This window comes from Sturnira hondurensis, unplaced genomic scaffold (genome assembly GCF_014824575.4).
Source record: "Sturnira hondurensis isolate 20B ecotype Veracruz unplaced genomic scaffold, ASM1482457v3 Scaffold0025370, whole genome shotgun sequence".
NCBI classification, from domain to species: Eukaryota; Metazoa; Chordata; class Mammalia; order Chiroptera; family Phyllostomidae; genus Sturnira; species Sturnira hondurensis.
In genome coordinates, this window is record NW_028098001.1 from 7,594,858 (window position 1) to 7,619,207 (window position 24,350).

The following is a 24,350-nucleotide window of genomic DNA, read 5'->3' on the forward strand; positions in this document are numbered from 1 at the left end:
TTCCTACTGGAATAGTCTGGTATGCCTGGCAATGCTCTATATCTGTGATCTGCAATTTACAGCTCTTCTCTTGTTTGAAGTAAACATCAGGTACTTAGCTAATTAAATGTCATACTCATAGGGTCTTGTTTGTAGGAAAATGTCAATTTCCAGGATGTTGTGTATAAGTCTCGATAAAATTACATAGAAGACAACAGTGTGCTCTTGTTTCATAGGCTGACCTTGAGGTCATCACCCCCTGAAAATGGACCAAAACTAAACAATGATCTAAAGGTTGAAACAAGATAAGATCAAATTGATGTCATGGTAATTACACAAAATACCATTTGGTCATTGGATGGAATTTACAGTTGATCCCTGGGCTTAGATGCAGGTAGGAACATGCAGTTTTTGTTGCTCTGCTGTTATAAAAGCAGGTGAGGTCTTAACTTAACTGCAGTTTTTGAGAAATCACGAAACAAAACCAAGATACCTCTTCGGATCCACAATCAACTGACCTGAAAGCATCCTGCAAAAAGTCCAGAGGAAGGTAATATAAAATGAAACAGTTTGGGGGTTGTTTGAATGAAGAGTAAAATACTCGAGCATATAGGGGAGCTATGCATAAACTTCAGTAAAAAGAGGGACAGGCATTTACACATTGTCTTTTCAGCACTCATGGTTGTGTTAGGAGGAAGTCTATAATACTGTGTGGTCTATGATCACAGCCCAAGATGTTATCTAACAGAAGCCAGAAACCAAACGTCTCCTGTTGAGATGCGTGAATGCCTGTTTCTAAAAAATTTCCTCGTGAAATATTTGATGTCATTTGAAAGGCATTCTTTTGAGTGGCTTTCAAGGATCAGGCAGGGGGTGAACAGACATTGTATAAATTGTTCGTATTGTTTTATCTTTAGTTTTTAAGTGATGCACAGCTGATAAAGCTATCCGCTGATAACGCAGTTCACCTGTTCAGCTGAAAGACCATAGCTCCTAATATCTTTTGAATAGATGTTCTTGTCTAGATTTGAACGGTAACACTGAAATCTCTTGAGCATTATTGTTCCCACTCTCTTCTTTCATAAAATGCTGCAAAAAGAAGAGTCAGTAATATTTCTCCAACTATTAACTAATGACTTTGTAGTTCTAAATGACTTGCCTAAGTCTAATTGGCTTGTTCCAAAGAGAGTTTGCTAACCTTAGTTATATTTGCATCAGTGTTAGTTGAAATGGCCGATGGTTGGGAAAGGAGACTGGAAAAAGTGCTGCTTTGTCCCTTCCTATCAGTGTTAGGGGACAGGGTCCAAGCACATGGAAGAATTATGGGCCGACACTATGTGGGGCTCTCGAAACACAGAGGCTCCACTCCAGCTTCATAGGAGCTTTGTTTCCTAAGCTCAGTGATCCCTTCCCCACTCAAAAGCAAGATATTTTACATTAGAACAGAGGACTGTTTTTAAGTTTCTGAAGATGTCTTTTAAATATTTACTTGACTTACACCAATTCAATTATTCAAAATATTTGTCACCCAAACTGCTTATAATACTTTGCTGTAGTTTTGAATTATTTTGAAGTGATAGGAACAATCACCACTTGTGAAAAGTTTATGTATTTTCATTTTAACTTTAACTTAGGTTTTGATTTAAGTATTTTCTTTGCAGTAATAGAGTTGTTGAAGTTTTGAGTCATATTTCTTACCATTTCCTGCTGAAAAAGGTAGCAAGCGAACAACGTTAGCAAAGCAATTATGTCCCAGAACAGATTCTCAGTTTTATTGTACATTCCTTTGTAATGTGGGGCTCAAATTTACATGAAAACTCAAAGTGAGAGCTGGGAACTAGAAATAGTAAAACTAGAAGTAACATGCTTCTTGTTCAAAAGTAGATGAAGATAATCTGCTTTCACAGAGAGAAAATATGCAGGAATCATTTAATGGTTCTATTGAGAATAGCATGACCATAGCACAAAACTCCCATTTTTATAGATTGTGAATGCTGGAGTAGTTTGCCCTTAAGTTATGATCCTTGCAAGTTTTGGTTTTAGTGTAATGTTTCAGCATTACCCATTGAAAGGTTGCACAAAGTAACCCAATAATCTTTGGTTTATCAGACTCAGAGATAACATTCTAGAAATGCGCTAGCATCCTTAATACACTGGGTTGAGTGAGAGGGTGGGGAGAGAGAGAGAGAGAGAGAGAGAGAGGTGCTTAGGTTAGATTGAAAATGAAGTCAAGGGACAATATAAGAAATGGAACTGGAAACAGTAACAGCATGATCCACGTGTTCATCAATGTCCTGAAAAAGGAAATGGAGTAACTGTTCTTTGAGGGTATAGACTTAGTATAGGTAGAAGGGGACCATCTGAAGATCAGATAACTTTCCAGGTGACTTTGGCCAATTCTTTTACTTCTTTGAAGTATGGTTTTCTAGTCTATGAAGTAAGTGCCACAATAATGCTTTCCTCATAGAAGTGTAAAGAGAATCAAATGAGGGAAGATATGTGAAAAAATTTTTCTCCCCTGTCCCCACTCCTTATGAACAAGATAGTAGTTCTCATAGAAGGCCTTTTTATCCAAATGAAATGCTTTCTTAAGGTTGTTCTGGAGAAAGTGAAGTCAGATAAATATGTAAAATAAAAAATTATATGAGCAAGTTATATTTAAGCTGACATGTTTAATGTTGCTCTAAAATAAAGTGTCAGCATCTAATGTAGGGATGTGCCACCTGAAAAAAATTATTTGAGAAGTTCATTGTAAATTATAAAGATTTGAAGGCAGTATAGTGAAGTACGCCTCAGAGCTTAGAGTTGAATGTGTAAAAACACATTCTAAAATCCTGGCTCTGCCAGTGATGAATTTTGTGACTTTCTACAGGTTACCTGTCCTCTAGAATTTGTTTATCTGCTAAAATTAGGATAATACCTCACAGGGTTGTCATGAGTTTTGAATATACTTATGTGTTCAAGGTGCTTAAAAGGGTGTGTAGTGCACACAAATGCTCAATTAATGGTAGGTATTATTCTAAAGTATGTTATGTGTGTGCTATGTGCCATTGAGTCAACTCCGATACCTGGAGACCCTATAAATGGGTGATGCCCACAATGTCCTGCCCTCCACAGCTCTGTTCAGCTGTTGTAGGCTCATGCCTATGGTTTCTTTTATGGAGCCAGTTCATCTCTTATTTGAAGTTCCTCTTTTCCTGCTGCCTTCCATTTTTTTTTCTCCAGCATTTCTGTCTTTTGCAAAGAACCCTACCTCCTCATGATATGCCCGAAGTAAAACAGCTTCAGTATTTCTTTATTGTTGATGCTTTCGCTAATGTCCCCATTCCCCACCCTCCCTTTTGCCTGTCTCCACCCAGGCTCCACCCCCCGTCCCTCTGGCCATCACCTCAAGGACAGTTTTGTCATTTGCGCCTCCAGCGATATTTCAGGCTTAAAGCTCTCTAAGGCCCACTTGTTTACCTTTCTGACAGGCCAGGGCACCTGGCAGTCTAGTGTCTCTCCTCCCAAACAACATTTCAAATAAGTTATCTTTTTCCTACCAGGCTCTTCCCTGTTCAACTTTTACAACTATATATAGTAACTGGAAAGGTGGGGGTGTGGATGATCTTAGCCTTGGTCTCTACTGACACACCTTTGCTCTTGGTGACCTCTCCTAATTCATCCATTGTTTCCTCCTTTGAGTCTCAGCCCTCTCTTGATTTCTTGGTTGCAGTCTCCATTGAAATGATGACTGAGCCAAGGCGAACAAAATCTTTAACAATTTCACTGTCTTTATTGTCTGTGTTAAAGTTGTCTATTCTGTAGTCATGATTTTGGTTCTTGATGTTCAAATGCAGTCCTGCTTTGGCACTTTCTTCTTTACTTTCACCAGAAGTCATTTCAAATTATTGCCACTTTTTGCCAGCAAGATGGTATCATCGGCATATCTTAAATTATTGATATTTCTTGCATCGATTTTAAGGTGTATGTTATTATTACCAAATCCAGTATTGCAGATACTATGTAAAATGCCAAGTCTATTTTTTTCACATTTTATTACATTCCTCCTAATAGGTTAATTGAATATGTGTTATATAAATAACACCCCACAGAGGAAAAGTATCAGGAGAAAGTAGAGAGGCAAGATTGGTGTCCTATATCTCAGACTCTGGAGGAGAAATTTTTTCTTATAAGAGGAACCAGTTGTTCCTGTTATCTGTTGCTGTGTGACAAACTACCCAAAAACTTAGTAGAAAAACAAGTCATTATCTCAAGTTTCTGTAGGTAGACTGAACTCATCGGGCAGTTTTTAACATGGGTTTCTTAGGTATTTATGATCAGATAGTGGCTGAGGCTGGAGTCATATGAAGGCTCAAGTGAACTGGTCATCCTGAATGGCTTCTTCATTCATTATTTCTGGGTCTCCATCTTGCTTTTCATGTGACATCTCATTCTTCAGAGCCTCTCCGTGTGGCTTGACCCTCTTAACCTACAGAGGTCTCAGAGTAGTAGCGCTTTTAAAATGGTAACTGGTTTCTAAGAGACGGGAAGCAGGAACTGCCAGGTCTGTACAGGGATCCATTCACAATTGGCCCGCTGTTGCTCCTGCCATATTCTGTTGGCCTGAGTAGTCATTGGGCCCACCTAAACCAAGTGAGGGTTCAAATATAGATATACCATTCGATGTGGGGGTGCAAGGTCATACTGCAGAGGAAATGTAGGCTGAGATATTTTTGTGGCCATCTGTGGAAAGTCCAGCCTGCCATGGCGTTGAACACTTAGGGGCAGTGAACAAGAAGGAGGCTTCTCTTTGTGGCAACTCTGCTCTGTTTTTACCACACATAAAACATTCTTATAAAGTAACATTCCAGGATTGAGAAATCAGTAGTCCCCGTTTGTCTAACCTATTGTTGAAAGACTTCAAGGAAAATTAAGTATGTTTTTATGCTTTAGTGCTTTTAAGTAAGAGTGATACTTGTATGTTGAAAGATTGCATGAAAATAGCTCAAACAAACACAATAGAATATGATGCACATGAAAGTCTTATATTACGATAATAATGTTCCACATAAAACTTTGCTGGCATTTGGATGTTTTATTTTGCTGGCTGATAAATTGATACTATCCAATGTTTTATTCCTGATAAGTATTTAATGTCAATTTGATAAATTGACTGAAATAATGTCAATTTAGAAAATTGAGTATTTTAAAACAGCAAACATTTGAATTTCTAGTTTAAAACAATATTTTATTTTTCATAGAGACTGTTTTATTGAAATTTCTTATTGATTTAGTCTGTAGACAATTTTAAAACATGCTGATGTGCTAGGAGAACCAGAAAGGTAATGGCCAAGACTTGAATTATGTAACTATGTTAATATTGTGAAGTGCCTTTAAATAACAATTAAAGTAAGAGAGTATACATCTTATTACAAGCCCCTTCAATTTAGTCGATCAGAAAATAAACTTCTCAAAATGTGATTATTATAAGAATGGTCATAAAAATTAAAATTGTTTTTATAATTCTAGGAGCCTTTAAATTTTCTTCTAGATACTGCCTCTCTTTTTATTTGTTTTTTAAAATAAATATTTTAAGGTCATCTTTTGTTCTGTTCATCTTTATGGAACCCCCTGTTTTTGAATGCATAGCTCTATAAGCAATACTGTATATTTCTCTAGTTGTGGAGCTATTTTTTCATTTCTTTTCTCTCTACTTCATGTAAAAAACAAGTTGGCACCTTTTAAATTTTGTGAAGGCACAAAACACTATTAAGTTCTTAATAAACAGAAACTCCATCCCAAATACTGTTGCTGAACTGTGTGATTTCACTTGGCCTTATTTTCCTTTGGATATTGGAGTACGTTGGTGACAAACTGTTCACCACCTCTATTTTTCTGGGGAAATTATGAGGACTACTGAATATACGAGACTCCTGCACAAATGCCAAAACAACAAAATATATATTTACTACTGATGTGTTTTTTATTGAGTTTATTGGGGTGACGTTGATTAACAAAACTATGTAGGTTTCAGGTATACAATTCTATAATATATCATCTATATATTGCATTGTGTGTTCACCTTCCTAAGTCAAGTCTTCTTCCATCACCATTTATCCCCCCTCTACCCTCTTCCATCTCCCCCTTTCCTCTGGTAATTACCATATGGTTGTGTGTGTCTAGGTTTCTTTCCTTCTTAATCCTTCACCCTTTTCACCCCTGTCATGTTTCTTTTTCCATCAAGTACATGTTCTTCATTGTCATCAGTTTTTTCATCTCTCCATTTTCATGTGCCTGGCTTTCCAAGGGTCACAATGGCTACAAATGCTTTTATTACAGCATTCATCACTTTAACTCATAGTTATTGCCATTATATCTGGGTCAGATGGCAGGAAACTTATTTATATTTATGCTCCCTGTATTTAGCACAGTGCCTGACTTGCAGCAGGTACTTATTCAAAATCTTTCAATCGTTCAAGTGTTTGATTTGAACCTTAAATTTGGCACTTAACAACCCTGAACTCCTGTCAAGTTACCCGAGACTCATCTTTTCACAAGAAAGAGAAAATGAATTATCTATAACAAAGAATGGACGAGGGGATTGGGGATGGGTTGTGGGAGTGTTAATGAGCCTCTCCTTGTCCATCTTCCTCAGTCTCTCAGACATTCCTTGTCACTACCTTTGAAGAAAACTATCAGTGAATGTGTGAATAGGTCTCAAGATCACTCCACTGCCTGTGTGCAATGTTTGAATGTCCCACTTGAAAAACTGGGAACCTGGAGGATTATTGAGATTGAGGGCTGGAGCATGGGATTATGGAGACTCACTGCTAGACTCGGGGTTCAGAACATGTTATGTGCTACAGTAACAAGGTAAAAACCCACTTACTGCAACTAGTGTGCATGAGGGAAGAAAACTAGCAGCCACAGCGACTCCAAGCTAAATTTCTCAACCACCGACCCCAGGCTTTTTAAATTTGGGCACCCAGAGACAGATGTGATGGGAAGCAGAGGTAAGCCTGTTCAAGGACCTGCTACTTGGGAAGTGTTGGAATGAAGGATTCCAAACATTCTACTTTCCCTTGTCACTTTCCGTCCTCAAATTTTTCATCAAGGCTGAACTATTTCTATCTTCTCTGGACCAGGCAAGATGATATAACTTACAGGCCTATTCTCTGTTTAACAAACAATTATTGAATACTTACTGCATGCCAGACAGTGTGCTGGGGATTAAAGGCTGTACTTTCAAGGTTCCCTTTCCTTAATTACTGTTCTCTGAAGGCAGCCTACATTTCCTCTCCTTGGTAGTTAGCTGGGTTAGATGAGCTAATGAGGTGAAGTTTTAGGTTATCTCTCTAGAAGTCAGTTAGATTTAATCTGTTTCATTAACAAAGAATTATGCTGCTCGTCCTAGCCAGTCATCTCAAAAAATGTGATATGAGTCAACTAGGCTTCCTGGTGTGGAGAGTATAGATGAGTCACTGAATTTATCACACCCTGAGGAAAGCAGAAACTTCACTCTTAGGCAGCGGGGAGCAATGGCAGCATCTTTGTAAGAGAAGGGCAGGATGTCACATGGTACCAAATGCTTGTAGCCTTCTTGGAACTATCTTTTACATATATACATGTAAAGGTACATATATGTGTATGCATATATATATACACATATACATATGTATACTCACATATATACACACACACATACACATATCTAATATCTTTTCCCTTTATTATAAAGCAAATTCCAAAATGTGCATTGACTTCATGTTCTTACATTCTGCAATCTTGCTCCAAACATTTCTCTCTGAATTAATTCTGATGTATGTTTACTGCATAGTGCTGAATTTTCATAATATATGAGCTGCAATATAGAAGTACAAAGTGATGCCAGTTTAAAAAGGAAACCACTTTCAATTCTCAAATTTTCTTTGTGACTTTGTATATGACTTAAGCAGTAATTCTTAAATGTTTTAGTCTCAACCCTTTATGCTTTAAAAATTATCAAAGAGCCCAAAGAACTTTTTTTGTCACGTTATATTCATCAATACTTACTGATTTAGGAATCATGTCAGAAAGAGTTTCAAAACATTTATTCTTTTTAAAAAAAGAACATTGAACCCATCACATGTTAACACAAATAATGTATATTTACAAAAATGGCAATTTCCAAAACAAAAAAGATCAGTAAGAAGAGTGGCATTGTTTTACCTTTTTGCAAAAATTTAAAAAGATTGGCCTAATAGAATATAGCTCCACTCTCATGTGTTTCTTTCTTTAGTCTGTTGTAATACCACATGTCATGTAGACGCTAGAAAATTTCTTCGAACACTCACGAAACGATGAGAGTAAAAAAGGCAAATGGCATCCTGATATTTTTATGAAAACCATTTTAACCTCCGAGGCCCACTGAGAGTGTTTAGGGCCCCCAAATCACACTTTGAGAGCTGCTGACTTAGAACAATATTTATTCAGTGTTCGTTATGAATGAGGCAAGATAAAAGAGATAATTACTTATGTATATGTATATACATCAGGTAGAAATAAAGACATACATATGTTTTAGCCTTACCTATGCTTACACAGCCTATTTTCTGTATTATAAACTATTAGTTCTACTCTTTGACAAATCATTCTTATGAGATACATTAATTGATATAAACATCTAGCAAAAACGTGGTCTTATTATGTCAGTCTACATGAAAAATAACTACAAGTTTTGACTAACATGCAATTTTAAATCTCATTCTGAAATGTCTTTTTTAAAAAAAAATGTTTTGAGTAAAAATAGATTTAGAGGAAGTTGCAAAAAAATTGTATGGGGAGGTCCTAGATACCCTTTGGCCAGTTCCCTCAATGGTAATACCTTGCACAACTATATAATACGATGAGAAAAATTGGGAAGTTGACATTGGTACAACCCACAGAGATAATTCAGATTTCACTAGCATTGTTTGTATCTATGCATGTGTGTAGTTCAGTTTTACATGTGTGTAGATTACTGTGACAACTATCACATCAAGATACAGAACTGTTTCATCACCACAAGTCTCCCTCATGCTAGCCCCTCAATTTCCTTCCAACACTAACTACCAATAAGGACAGTGAGTCTTCTTAACAGAATGATATATTTTAAAAAGGTGTAATTTATTATTGTTATCATTAAGCCCAATTCTACTGGTTGATGTGAGAAATGAGAAGATTTAATTCCCCACCTCTGACCTAAAGACAAATTGTTTTATAAGTGGGGACCCCCCAAAATAGAAATATCTTCTGGAGGGTTGGCCCCTTGTAGTACAGGCTTCCCTGGCCGAGTTAGGAACCCATCTGTATCAGCATGCCAACTGGTGTTGTTGTGAGAAGCTGACTTCACCTTCCCTGTTTTTTTTGGGGAAGACTCTTTGAATGCATTTGCCCATTTCATGATGGGTAATTTACTAGCACATCTGCCCATATCAGGCTAAGTGTTCAGTATTTTTTGACCAAAAAAGGCATGACCCCCATGTCCCACTCTCCCTATTCACCTGATCTTGCCCCTAGTAAGTTTCTTTTGTTTTCTGAAAAAAGTCCTCAAAGGGAAACCTTTTGCCCATGTGGAAGATGTGAAATAAAAAAAAAGAGAAGACTAAAAGGCATTCAAATAAACAAGTTCCAAAACTATTGTGATAGTGGGAAAAACATCTCGTTAGGTATAGTGCATCAAATGGAGAGTACCTTGAAGGTGGCTGAAATTTAAACATGTAAGGATAAATACACATTTTTATAAATAAATTCTGGGTATTTGGGGGGTATCCCCTTGTATACGTGGCTTTAGAGTGTGTTGGGAGCTGTAAGCAGAGGGATCAAGATATTGAGGACTATTGATGGCTATTATTAGAAGTAATGTTAAAACTACTGGTTGTTGTTATGATTGGCAAGCCAATTTTAGAGTAACTTTTATTTCTCCATCCTATTTTGCAGAAGAGCCATGGACTACTACAGAAAACATGCAGTGGTCATTCTGGCCACGCTGTGTGTGTTTCTGCATATCCTCCATTCCATTGCTGATGAAGAGTTTACCATGCAGGGTGTGTGACCTAACCTGGGTTTGCAATAATAAGAAAATCACACCTTTCAAGATGTACATCAACAACTCCATTAATTATATCGCATATTCACTTCCTTTTTAATGTGGTTAATACTTGCTGCTGGATCCTCATTTAGGCACTTGTAGACAGTGAACATAAAATTAAATTCCCAAAACATACAATGAAAATGATGTTTTTTTAAACAGCAACCTTTACATTTTCACCTGAAATAGATTCTTGATTATTTTTTATCCAAATTTTGCAAGCAGAAAATTTTTGTATTCAGTTAAGCTCAGGTTTTTTTTACATTTCTCCCAGAAGATTTGAGAGGATTTTAGCATTGCCTTTGTAGATAAATTTTCACATCAGTTAATAAGTGAGAAAAATGAGACCATTTTTGAATGCAGTAAATTTGTTTGGCTGTATTATTTGAAAAATTTCATAGAATAACTGATATAATTCCATCTGCTATGAAAGTGTGAACTACTATTGGTTATGGTTTTTTCTAGACAAGTGTTAATATTTTAATCCCAGATGCCACATGCAGACGCTCCCTCTAACATCAGGCTCTCTGCTCTCACCAAGCTTTCTTAAGTCTGACATATTTTTCTCTGTCAATATTTGGAGTTTCTATGGGAATAACAATAGCAGATTTTAAAGGGGAAATATTTTGCCTTTGGGCAAAATTCTCCTTTCTGATGAGCATGATGTTTTCATCTGTCAAGTTGTGGCACAGTATTAGTGTTGGGAAAGGAAGGTCATTCTTGGAGAGGGGGTGGGGAGAGAGAGAAAGGGAGAGAGAGGGAGAGAGAGAGAAACTACTACTATTATTGAGATTTTCCATGCATATCTATAAAAATTGTTTTAAGATGAACATATAGTCAAAAGGTATTTATATTATTTCCAATAGAAAAAAAACTACTACTTTATAGTAAAGAAATATTTATAGTTTCTTTTTAAATCACCTTTGGACTATTTTATTGTTTGTCTTTTTGTGTGTGTGTGTGTGATAGTTTGTCCAGAATGCAAGCTAAAGGAAAACAGATACTTCTCCCAGCTGGGTGCCCCAATTTACCAATGTATGGGCTGCTGCTTCTCCAGAGCATATCCCACTCCAGCAAGGTCCAAGAAGACAATGTTGGTCCCAAAGAACATCACCTCAGAAGCCTCATGCTGTGTGGCCAGATCATTTACCAAGGTGAGAACTCAAAAGGGCCCCAGCAGCTCTCTAGCCGTCCAACCACAGAACCCCAGACAGAGTATATCCATGGGGTTTAATGTCAGAGGTGTCCAATGACCTATCCTTGGTAGACATTTAAATAGGGAGAAAATTGCATTCGTCTCCTTAAATCAAAAGTGCCAACAACCTTATGGGTACAGGCTGGTTTTATTTAGAATGAAGAGAACAGGGGCAGAGGTGATGAGGGGCAGATTGGGAGAGAGTATAGGTCGCATGCTTACACAATGCATACCTCAATTTTTTGAGTGAAAATATGAGAAAGGGAGAAAATGCAAATATAGCAAGGATCTATTTAGGTAAGCTGGCTGCAGGTAATTTTATTTAACAGTTTTCAGTTTTGTCTGTCATCTCTCTATCATCTATGTATGTGTGTGTGTATGTATGTATGTATGTATGTATGTATCTAATTGTCTATTTTTTCCTTCCCCTTTAGGTCAGAATCATGGGAAATATCAAGGTGGAGAACCACACAGAATGCTACTGCAGTACTTGTTATTATCACAAATCTTAAATATTTTGTAAAGTGCTGTGTTGATGACTGCCGAGTTCCTGGAATGGAAAATCAGTTTGTTTGGTGTTTATGGCTTTGTGAGATAAAACCCTTCTTTTCCTTACCATCCACTTTTGACATGCTTCAAGGATATACTGCAGCTTTATTGCTTTTCTGTATGCTACAACACAATTAGCAGTTAGCTCTTTTCACTTGGAATGAAATACAGCATTTGGCACAACTATAAAAAGCTGGTTCTGCTGGAAATAAAGTCTTTTAAATCATCATTCTATCATTGAATTCTAATGTTTTTCTTTAAAGTTCAAAGCCAGTCGATTTTGATAAATTAACTGAAGGGAGAGAGCCCATGGGTGAGCTGGAGCCACATGCCCTGAGCGACCTGCCCCTGGAGAACTGTGCGCCCACGGAGCCTTCCAGAGCAAGTTGTGAATCCCTCAGCTAGTGGACTAGTTCTAAGACATTCCACTGGGGTGAGGGAAGAAACTATAACTTGCATTTTTAATCATTGTTATATCTTCCCTTTAGATGGTTGATGAGCTTTGTGAAAGTACAGGTACATTATTATAGTAATGCATATAAAAATTTATAAATAAATAATTATACACACGTGGGGATATACCAACTTTTTTATTGGTAGAAGTTTTTGATCAGAAAAAAAGTACATAAAGGACACTGCTAGAGTTTAGGAAAGACAAAATCCTTCCCAGTCTTAAGTTTCTATCAATTTGGCTTATTTCCAGCAAAAAATAAAAATAAAAATAAAATAAAATAAAATAAATTTTAAAAAAAAACATCGTATTAGTCCCTGGCTGCCAGGTTGTAACCAAATGGGGTGGCTCAGGAAAGGATATCATTCTCCTGGACTAAAAGTAGGCATTGCTCTGAAATTCTGGAAGCATCAGCTCTTACATTCCACATTCAGATGTGAATGGGAATGAATACATGATGAGCAAAGTATTCACTGAGTGTTCGCTGTGGGCAAGCTAGATGAAGCACACTTACTTAGTTCTAGCTAAATGCTTAAGAGTTGTCTTGCTTCCAAGTCACATTTATTGAGCATTTATACCTAGAAACAGAGATTGTCCTTACTTTGAGGACCATGGTTTTTGCTCATTAAATTGTATCGGCCGTGGTTCAGATTAAAGCCACCCAGGAGTTGTACTTCTGAAGGAGCCTGAAATTATGGTAGGGGGTGGTGGGCAGGAGGGAGAATCACCAGGAGTCGTAGAGAAGGTTTAAAAAGAACCAATCACCACCAATTTGCCAAGATTCCAGGATTCCTGAGTGGAAAGCCCCATTTTATTTATTTATTTATTTATTTATTTATTTTTTTTTTTTTTTTAGAGGGGAAGGAGAGAGGGAGAGAAACATCAATGTATGGTTGCCTTTTGTGCATCCCCTGCTGGTAGTTAGCCTGCAAGGAACCGGTTTGCAACCCAGGCATGTGCCCTGACTGGGAATCGAACCGCGATCATCTGGTTCACAGGCCTGCGCTCAATCCACTGAGCTACGCCAGCCAGGGCGGAAAGCCCCATTTTAAAAGCTTGGTAAACACACCAGGTGTCAGGGTAAAAATCAAAATGAATGCATGTACTTTTGAGAGACACTGAAATTTAAATGAACATATTACTGTTCATTCATTTATCTATTATATTTATTTAATATCTACTAAGTGCTGGCAGATTGTTAGATCATGGGGATTCAGAGATATCATCTCTGGAAGATAAGACTGAGAAAAGAAAATGCAGCTTAGTTTGAAAAAATAACAGTGCTGATCAATGGTTCATTCAAATATTTACAGATACTCATTGAGAATCTACTATGTGTCAGGTCTTGAGAGTTTATTTGGCTTATTCAGTGGCAGAGGAAACCTCCTGACATACTTTTGACTGGAGGACCCTTGTCTATCTGGGACCATTCCATTTGGTAGAGGATGAAAGCAGTGATAAGAGAGGAAGAGGACATCCTCATGATAATTCAGAGCAGGCCAATCAGCTCTGGTGAGAACTAGAGTGAAATGTCTTGACCATATTCATCTCCCATCTGACCATGTACCTGGCATGGTCCTGGGAAGGCCAAAATGAATGAGACACAAACCCTCCCCTGAGGCAATTCACAACTCTTTGCAGAAGATAGACATAAACAAGTAGTTACAATCTAGAGAGATATCTGCTATGGGAGAGGCGTGGACTTTGGTGGCATAAAGGAAGAGATGACTAACCCTGTCTGGTGTGGTTCTTCACAGAGAGCTTCCTAGGGCAGGTGATACTTGAGTTGACTCTAGAGATAAGTAGATGGATGGGGAAGGTGATTCATTCTAGTCTGAGGAAAGAGCATAGGTGAATGTCCTGAGATGAGAACCAGTATGATAGTCACAGAATAGCATAAAGTCCAATGTGAATAGACTGCGGGTAGCTGGTTGGAAGGTTGGAGCTTCAGAGACAAACAGACAGCCTGTCAAGAAGGTCCTTGTATAATGTGAAAAAAAGTGCATTTTGTCTAGGACTCTAGCTTCTCAAAGTAGAGGTCCTGACAGTTTCTGAAAACCATGAGATAAATATACTCTTTCTTAGCCCTGGCTGGTATAGCTCAGTGGATTGAGCGCGGGCCTGCGAACCACACAATCGCGGTTCGATTCCCAGTCAGGGCCCATGCCTGGGTTGCAGGCCAGTTCCCAGCAGGGGACACACCAGAGGCAACCATACATTGATATTTCTCTCCCTCTCTCCTTCCCTTCCCCTCTAAGGATAAATAAATAAAATCTTTAAAAAAAACATACTCTTTCTTGCAGGATCAATTTTGCTTTAGGATTTGGGAAAATGTTATTTTAATTTAAAAAGTATATTAGTTTTCTATATATTAGCATAATATAGATTTATTATATATTGTATATCTATATTATATAGAGAGTTATATATAGCAAATATTTTATATATTTATAGATATGTAGATATAGTAATAGACATATATTTATAGATGTGTAATTTATAGATATATCATATATCTATATATTATATATAGATTTATTATCTATATATTATATATAGAGAGAGAGAGAGAAAGAGAGGAGGAAAGAGAAAGAAAAGTGAAGAGGGTATAAAAGGGATGGGAAGGAAAATGTGCAAGGAGGAAGATGGTGGGGTTGGAAGGGCTACTGGAGGAATCTGAAGCCTCACGGAGGCTGATCTGGACTAAAGCAGAAAGAAAAAGCCACGAGTTTCCCGGCTTCCACTTCTGTCAGAATCTAAGCAATCACCATAGTCAGGACCTGTAGCCTACACAGAGCTTTTGTGCAGATGGAAAAGGATGCCCTCCATGGGCAGGCAGAGCACCTAGAGTAAACGCTTCATAATTAGATGACACAGAAAAGTGGGTATCAGTCCTCACTCCATGGCTGGGTGTCTCTGTGTAGTACCCATGCTGCCCATAATCTCGTCATCCTAATATGACCATTGTTGCATTTTGGAGAGCTCATGTCTTAAATCAGCAAGAATCTTAGCTGCCATCAAAGATTCCAAATATTGGTGTCTTAATCATCCTGTTGGGAGGCTTGTGAGAAAATATTGCCCCGAATAGTTTTGTGTTGCTTTGACCATCTGTGGTAAAACTAGAAGAGCTGCCCATAATGTGGTCCAACAGGAAGGTAAAACCAAAGAATCCACATGTGAATGGCCATGATGCTGATGTGAAGAAATTAGTTAGGACCACAAATCTCAAGAAATCCAGAGAAGTTTGATTATTTGACAAAAAAATTAGTCAATGACAAACCACCTGATGTGAGTAATGCCCTTTACTTTCTCAGAACTTTCTGTGACTAATGTATCATGATCTCAATCAGCCCCTGTGGACCACAAGTAAGAGCAGGTGGCACCACCTCTATTGGACAAATGAATAAATGGAGGAACAAAATGCTTTGGGGCTGAGATGGCATGGAACCCTAGGTCTTCCCTATCTTCAGTTTTGTGCAACTTTTTCAAATTCCAATTTTTTCTAGGTATGACATTTTTGGTTTATCTATATAGAACTCATTTCTTCCTGCATACTGAATAGGAGAGCTCTCTTGGAGATTTTCCCAGGGTGAGAAGCTACCATATTGAAATAAATGAAGTCTGAACTTGGATTATCCATTGATGTTCGTCTGGCAGCTTGGACTTCACCTTCACATTTATATATCCTCTTGATTCACTCAAGAACTCCTTCAGACACTTTCTTCTTCTTCTTTTTTTAACTTTTATTTTAATTGTTGTTCAAGTACAGTTTTCTGTCTTTTACTCCCATCCCAGCCCACCCACCCATCCCTTTCCACCTGCCTCTCATTTCCACCTCTACCTAGTTTTTGTCCATGTGTCTTTTATACTTGTTCCTGTAAACCCTTCCCTTTTCCTTGTGAAATTCTCCTGAAATCCCCTCCCCTCTCCCCTCTGGTCACTGTCAGCCTATTCAGACACTTTCTCGTTGAACTTAATGAGGAGAAACACAAAGAGATTCCTCTGTTCTGACACCCAAGTAGGATTTTCATATTTTCCTATTCAAAACTGCATGGCATATGGAATTGTAAATATGAAATACTGTTTTCACAAAGAACTGAACTGGGTCTGAGTTTCCTTGGAACAAAGAGAGAAGTTAATTATTGCATCAAACTTCAAAATGGGAGGTGTAAGAAGAAAATAACTGCTGGCTATTATTTAATGAATTCTGCTTCTGAACCTCAGAAAAGCACATGCTCTGAGAATATACTTTCCTATTGAACCTGACTCCTAGGGCTCATGTGTCTGAAGGACTTGACAGCTCGGGTTTTGGGAGGAGAGTGAGGGAAATAGGGGTCAAGGCAGAGTCTCTGAAGAAGCAGATGAAAGCTTGGCACATAATTGAAAACTTGTAAGAATGTCTCCCACAAAGACATTCTGTTGTTTTAATGCCATTTTCACTAATGGAATATGGGCAGAAAGTAGGATAGGAGAGTAGAAAACCCCCAAAACGACACCAATTTTCTTCAAACATTCTGATCAGGAAGTTTGTTTGAATCATAGTCACTCAATTGCAAATTACCTTTAAACGGCAATTGATTCTCAACTAAGTTTACAGTAACTAGAATTTCAGCACATGCAAATTTTCTTCTATGCATCCTTTTCTCAATTGCAATTCATGTTGGGAAGATGGAGCAAAAGCCAGTATTAGGGCTTCGTGGGAAATGGAGGGGAACTGGGAGGCAGAGCAGAAGTAGTGGTTTGCCAAGACGGATTCAGAGCTCCAAAGGAACAAAGAGGAAGAAAGAAATCCTGGGTTTGACCTAGAAATGCACTGTAGCTTTGAGAAGATGAGGGAAGTGGGATGGGCTTGTGTATGAGGGGTTGCTAGCAGATACTTGGGTCAAAGTTATGGTAGGAGGAACTAAAGGCTTAACCTTGGGTATTAGGGAGAGAATCTATTAACTATCTAATTTATGGTTGTTCTAGTAACAACGTCTCTGGTTCTACTCTCTGACGTGGGAGGGAATCATAACGTAAGGAATATAGTCACCATATGTGTGGTCAGAGTGTACTCTGAGGTGTACCCTCAGAGTACACCTTGAAGCCAAAGACACCAGCGCTCCCCATGGCACTGTGAAGCTTGAGCTTGGCCGGAGACTCTGCTGAACGCCAAACTCTCTACTCCATTAGTCAGGTGCGGAGGCCCTGCTGTCCCCAGGGGACATGGAATTTTTAGAAGGGTTAGTGGATGAGACTAGGGAGCATGTGTGCTTTTCCAGGGTTGCCTGGGCCCTATGGGACTACCTCACTGAGCATATTTGCCCTCGTATTGATGGGATCCTCGAATCCATTTGCCTCTGATGTGCCCTTTTAGTGGCATGAACTAGCTGCAGGTGAAACCTCTAATGCGTGGGCATTTGGCAAATTACAGCTTCGACATCACTTAGGAATATTTGATAAGCTACATTGAAGCTCAAAACCCATTCACATTATTCTACAAATTTCAACATGACATTTATCAGTGAAATAAAAGGAAAAGCCATTAGTTCATTTAAATGAAATAGTAATTCAAACTATTATAAATCTTGAATGCTTGTGAAATTATTGTTTTAAGAATTTTTTTTACTTATATGTACAGTGGTTGTTTTTCTTTTGTTGGTAGTGACAATTAAGAATGTGAAGAGACTGGACTTCCGCCAAGATGGAGGCATAGGTGGAAACACTGTGCCTTCTCCCACAACCAAGTTTGAATACAACAAAGGTTTGGAGAACAAAGACACAGCCAAAGAACAGAAAATTGAATTATACGGAAGTCCGACAACAATGAACTGTTCCACCGGGTCGGTAAGAGGGGCGGAGCCAGCAGCGGAGCAGGGTTGGGCAGGAAAGATCCCCTGACCTAGGCACACACGTAGCCCGGACCCAGTCAGGGTGTGGGGCAGACTGACCATGGTCGCACATTTGCGCACAGTGAGACAGACCACGGAGGCCCCAGAGGGCGAACCCAGTGGTGGAGGACTGACGGCGGTGGCACACTCACGTGCAGCAGAGACGAAACGCACGGGCCCCAGTGATGGTGGCAGCTGCAGCACCTGTGGCGCTGGCGGCGGGAGGCGGCAGACCAGACGCCATTGCTCCTCTTTGACCCCGCCTCCACATACAGCGTCACAACCCAGCGACTGAGTAGCCCTGCTCTGATGAACACCTAGGGCTCCGATCCTGATATGTAACAGGCATGAACAGCCCAAAAGATGGTGCAAGAAGAACTCAAAGTCCCAGAGCCAATAACTCTCAGCAATCAAGAGATTGCTAGCCTCTCAGATGCACAGTTCAAGACACTGTTTATCAGGATGCTCACAGAACTGGTTGATTATAGTCACAAATTAGAGGAACATATGAAGGCTAAACTAATTGAAATGAAGGGAGATGCACAGGAAACCAATAGCGATGGAAAGGAAACTGGGACTCAAATCAATGGAATGGACCAGAAGGAAGAATGAAACATCCCACCAGAAAGGAATGAAGAAGTGAGAATTCAAAAAAATGAGGAGAGGCTTAGGAACCTCCAGGACATCTTTAAACGTTCCAACATCTGGATTATAGGGGTACCAGAAGGGGGAAAGAAACAGCCACGAGTGGAAAACTTAATTGAACAAATAATAAAGGAGAACTTCCCCAATCTGGCAAAGGAAATAGACTTCCAGGAAATCCAGGAAGCTCAGAGAGTGCCAAAGAAGTTGGACCCAAGAAGGAACACACCAAGGCACATCATAATTACATTAGCCAAGACTAAAATGAAGGAGAGAATCCTAGAAGCAGCAAGGGATAAGGGGACAGTCACCTACAAAGGAGTACCCATCAGACTGTCAGCGGATTTCTCAAAAGAGACCTTACAGGCAAGAAGGGGCTGGAAAGAAGTATTCCAAGTCATGAAATCCAAAGACCTACAGCCAAGATTGCTTTATCCAGCAAAACTTTCATTTAGAATGGAAGGACAGATAAAGTGCTTCTCAGATAAGGTCAAGTTCAAGGAGTTCATCATCACCAAGCCCTTATTATATGAAATGCTAAAGGGACTTATATAAGAAAAAGAAGATGAAAAATATGAACAGTGAAAGGACAGCAAACACACAGTTATTAACAACCACACCTAAAACAAAAGCAAACCAAGAGGACAGCTAGATCAGGAGTGGAACCATAGAAATGAAGAACACATGGAGGGTTAGCAACAGGGGAGTGGGAGGAGGAGAAGGGGGGAGAAGGCACAGAAAATAGCATAGAGGGTAGGTAGAAAATAGATAGGAGGGAGGGCGAGAATAGTGGGTAAAATATAGAATCTAAAGAAGTTGAGACACGTGGTTATAAACTAAGGAGGGGAGAATGGCGGGGGAGGGAGTGTGTGGGTGGAGGGGAATGAAGGAGGGGAATAGAACAACTGTAATGGTATAATCAATAAAGTATATTAAAAAAAAGAATGTGAAGAGACTGTCATTAAAAAGTCTTGATGATGAATTTCATGTTGCCATTTTCACCATAAAACCTGACAAAAAAGCTCAAATTTCTTACTGAAATATCAAAAAATATTTTATTTGATAGTTTTAAATACATCTGATTCTTTGTATTTTTCTCATAACTGTTCTTTTTTTAAACCAAGTCTCATAAGGACATCCCCAAACACCCTCTAGTTTAGTCTGGGTTTTTCTGTGTGCCATGCGGTGAAAGCTTGGGAACGTGAGAGAGAGACCTTGAGTGCAATCTCCACCAAAACACAGCAGCCTCTAATGAGCATTCAGGAGAGGGAGATCCTAAAAAATGCTTGGCAAACTAAGGATGGGAAATAGGACTAATTACACAGTAACCTGTTGCTACTAGCTTAAGGTGTGTGAAATGCTGTTAATGTTATTTTTATTTTGTTTGCTATCTTCATTGTGTTACATAGTGAACATACAAATATTTAGAAATATTTATCAATACTTTCCATAGGTGATTCTGTCAAGTCTGTCTTCTGTCCTGTGGCTGAGAGATGGATCACTAAATATTTTTTTTCCTATCTCTGGGGTCATTTATTCATGTGTCTCTTAACTTGAATTTGAGATCTGAATTTGGATAGAATGGTAAAAATGATTTGCTATTAAGGTTTCATAGAGTTCTGGGCCTTGTTTACTGTAGAGGAAAGTTAAAATAGGACCAGTGACTCCTGACCTTTGAAAGAAATCATTTCCCTTCGCTTGTCTGTGCCCTGTTTGCTGGTGATTGACAGGAGGGAGTTTGTAGCTAGGCCCTCGATGCGCTAACTGGCCCTCCCTGCTACCTCAGGAGCACAAAGGGAAGAGGACAAAAGGAGCAAAGGGGTGGTTGAGAGGACGGGAAGTTGAGCAGCTCTTTCACTGGGCACTTTGCGGGCTTTTTCCCAAAGAATTCTACCCCGTGTAAGTAGAATTTCAGCACGGGAAATTTTCCCCAATATGGTGCGTTTTGAGGAAATTCGGTTATCACTTCCATAACTTTCCTATGGGCACTAGCCAGTTGCATCGACATTTAAAGTCTTTAGGCTTTATTATTCCAGATATCAGAACCTCAGTAAATTGGATTATACAGGGTGAGGTACAAATAATGCCCCTTTTCAATTATAAAATCACGAGCATGTTGTTCTGTAACATAACCCTATCACACTCAAGCACACCATATGACATTTTAGGTGAACTGTTCAAATTAAAACTAAAGATGATTACACCCATATTATTACCCCAACAACTACACTCAAGCAGGCCTTACTTCTGCCAGACCCTGTATTTTAGAACAGAAATAATGCACTTTTACCTTTTAGCACGACCAATTTCAATACAAAAGTGGGGAGCAGCCATTTGCGGTGAGAGTTGGGACTGGCCTTCCAAAGGCTGGTGGTTACCCACAACAGGAATATTAAAATCTCTGAAATTCTCTTAGCTCCCCAGACAGACTCACTGTAGCCCCAGGAGGCCCCTTGGCTTGCTCTCTCACCTGCCCCCACACCCACGTGTAAGCCAGCAGTGTGTAATTTAACATCGGAATGTCCAATTTACGGCAGCCTTTGATGTTTCCCCAGGCTCCCAGTCCGTCTGTTTCAAGGTTTGGGGAGGAAATAGGTGAGTAGTTTTATCAGAGCAGAGCTTTGCAGTGTAATTTTTCCACAAGGCTGGTTTTATTTTAAAAAGCTTAAATCAGGTCTCTAAATGAGAAGCTCACCCCGAGAGAGGCATGTTGCAAAGCACAGGAACCAACCTAAAAGAACTGCACAATGGCCCAGGCTGTAACAATTTGAGCAACGAGATAAATAACAGTAACTCTGGATTATTACCCATAAGATGAATATCTGTGAATCCATGCTGATAGAAATGCTTAACGATATATGCAAATGAGGAGAAGAGACAGTTCTTTCTTACAGAAAAATTCCAGTTAATAAATGTGGATGGAGGAAACGCACCACCAGGGTAATGATTGTTGAAGACAGATCCACTGATGGATGCTAACACAAAAGGGGGTAGGAGTTTGAGGAGAAACAGGGCACTTGTGGAGTCAAAACGTATCTTCTCCCAGATATTTATTACAAAGGGAAAACTGGCAGGCACTGCCTTAACCAAGTGGTCGAGTAATGAGGTATTATCACCATCAGAACTCCCCAGTGTGATGTGCTAAGGACCAAAAGTGCAGCCTAAGTATGAGAAATCATCAGACAAACCCAGACGGAGGGACAATCTACAGAACAGCCGGCCAGTACGATTTAAAAGCGTCAGTCAGGAAAGACAAAAAAAGGTGAGGAGCTGAAGAGGCACAACTGTAGGCAAAGCGAGGCTATTGGATTGGACCCCAGAACAGAACATTGGTGGAAAAAACTGTTGAAACCCAAATAAAATCTGTACTTTAGTTAAAAATGTTGTACAAATTTAATTTATTGGTTTTGATCATTGTAGCATGGTTTTGCAAGATGTGGACATTAGGGGTTGCTGACTGAAGAGTATGAGAACTCTTGGCTTTCTTTTTGTTACTTTTCTGCAAGTTTCAAATAAAAAAGTTAACCAAAATCTTCCTTATAATCTGATTTCTGCATCTCCTACTCTCTTGGGTTAAATTTCTTTCTATTTGTTACTGACATGTTTATTTGCCAAATTGTATTTTCTTTTGTCTCTCTGACACTCTTTGGCCTCTTGCTCCTATAAAAAAAATAATGTACATGGAGGAGCCACTTTAAAGTGGAGTCTGAGCTGCCGTCCCTGAGGGCCCGCCTTAGCCTTGGGAGTCTTATGCCTCAAACCTTTGGAATGTTAAAACAGGGCAGAGTAACCTTTGGGCTGAGCCTAGAGCAGCATTGTATCTCGAAGCACTGTTTGCAAAGGTAACAAGAAAGCAGATGTTGCGATTACTGACTGATGACTACTGCACTGAAAATGTAAAACATTCTCAGTTTCAAAGCACTGCTTGAAAATCCTGCATATTTGCATTTTTTTCTTCCTTAACTCTCCTGGATAAACATCTTGAGGATCGGCGAGAGAAAGCAGCAATATTATTGTCTTTAGTTCCTGGAGTTTTGGCTTTGCTCACATTAAAGGAATTTCCTGATAGATTTCATTTGTCATGTCACTTCACATTTTCATGCAAAGAAAGCTGGTTATGGGGTTCTTGTTAATGGATGTTCTTTATCTTAGCACACAAGTAATAAAATATCACCATCACCACAAATAACAATGTCACCAAGTCATAGCACAATTGAAAATGTTAAGTTTTTAACTTTACTCTTGACAAAACAAATTCAAGTGTTTATTGTCTGATTATTCTCTACTGAGAAAATGTTTCACTTAGTCAGATTGTATAATCATTCCATTTATCAAAATATTAAAGAAGGCCTGGATAATTATTTTAACTCAAAGAGACAGATGTTAATGGGGCTCAGAAGAAATTTAATTTCCTGACCCAGGAATTAGACATATTGAAGTCATCTGCTGGACTCTCTGTTCTCCCCTGTGTGACTTATTTTAGCACATTATTGAGTTTCCTATACCTGTTCAAGAAGCGACAGACACTGCTATCCATTAGAGGAGAAATGCTGGGCAGTATGTCTGAGACACTTTGGATATACACAGGAACATTACCAAGAGGTCCATGCACATTCCCCGCTCACACATAGGTACAGCCATGTGACTGCTCCTGGCCAATGAGCTGTGAGTGCAAGTTGCTTCTGGGCTGGTGTGAATCCTCTTTGCCTCCCACAGGGACTGTTGAACAGTGAGGTTCCAGATGATGGAGCCTCTGTGAGCCTGGGTCCCAAAGTGACTATGTGTACCAGGGCTCCCACCTGCCATGGATGTTCCTTTGAACCTCTGAGACTGTGGGATTGGTCACCGTAGTCTTGCCTACCTAGACTTGACCAAGGCAGACACTCCAGGACATGGGCTGCCTTGCTGTGTTTGCTTCAGAGCAATGAATGTTTGGAAGATCAAAATCAAACCTCTGTGTGTGGGGTGGGGGTGTGGGGGGAGGCATGCAAATTAAAGCAAGTACACATTTTATTTCACAAATTTGTCAGCCAGAGGACTTGGATACTTAATTAGAGAATAGCTCATTATTCAAGAATGGTAACACAATTAAAAAATATATTGATCATTTCTGATATTTCTTATTACTGGCAGTCTGAATTACAACTTTAGAGGTTGCTGGGTGTTATTTTAGTTAGAGTCTACGGGACAAATTGAGGTGTTTGGTGCTAGGTGCTAACCATACTTTACTACCTTACACACACCATCTTGTAAGAAGCTTCCGCTTCAGTTTTCAGGCCCTCAAGTCCACAATGACAGACTCCTGTTAGCCTGGAGGAATTCTCTCCACCTTTGTTCCGGTGAAAAATTCCTTCAGAGCTTCTCACAGACCAAAGTAGGGACCTTTGGCTACAGAGATTCATATACACGATTTCTGCAGTCCCTGCCTTTCATTTGCTTCTTGTCTGCCATAAAACAACAGTAAAATAACAGTAAAACAGGTAAATAAGTGCAAAACAGGGAAATGCACAAGTGCCCCACCGCAAACAAACAAACAAACAAACAAAAAACTGTGGGAGTTCTTACTTAAAAAAA

General features: G+C 39.1%; 1 protein-coding gene across 1 annotated transcript; it reads left to right on the forward strand.

Annotated features, from left to right (window-relative positions):
• The first annotated feature begins 421 nt into the window (after positions 1-421).
• Positions 422-12,020, forward strand: CGA (glycoprotein hormones, alpha polypeptide). The gene is made up of 4 exons (XM_037039355.1): positions 422-529; positions 9,919-10,025; positions 11,039-11,223; positions 11,699-12,020. Exons 2-4 carry the CDS (start codon positions 9,926-9,928, stop codon positions 11,774-11,776), a joined length of 363 nt encoding a protein of 120 aa, XP_036895250.1. The 5' UTR covers positions 422-529; positions 9,919-9,925; the 3' UTR covers positions 11,777-12,020.
• The last annotated feature ends 12,330 nt before the right edge of the window (positions 12,021-24,350 follow it).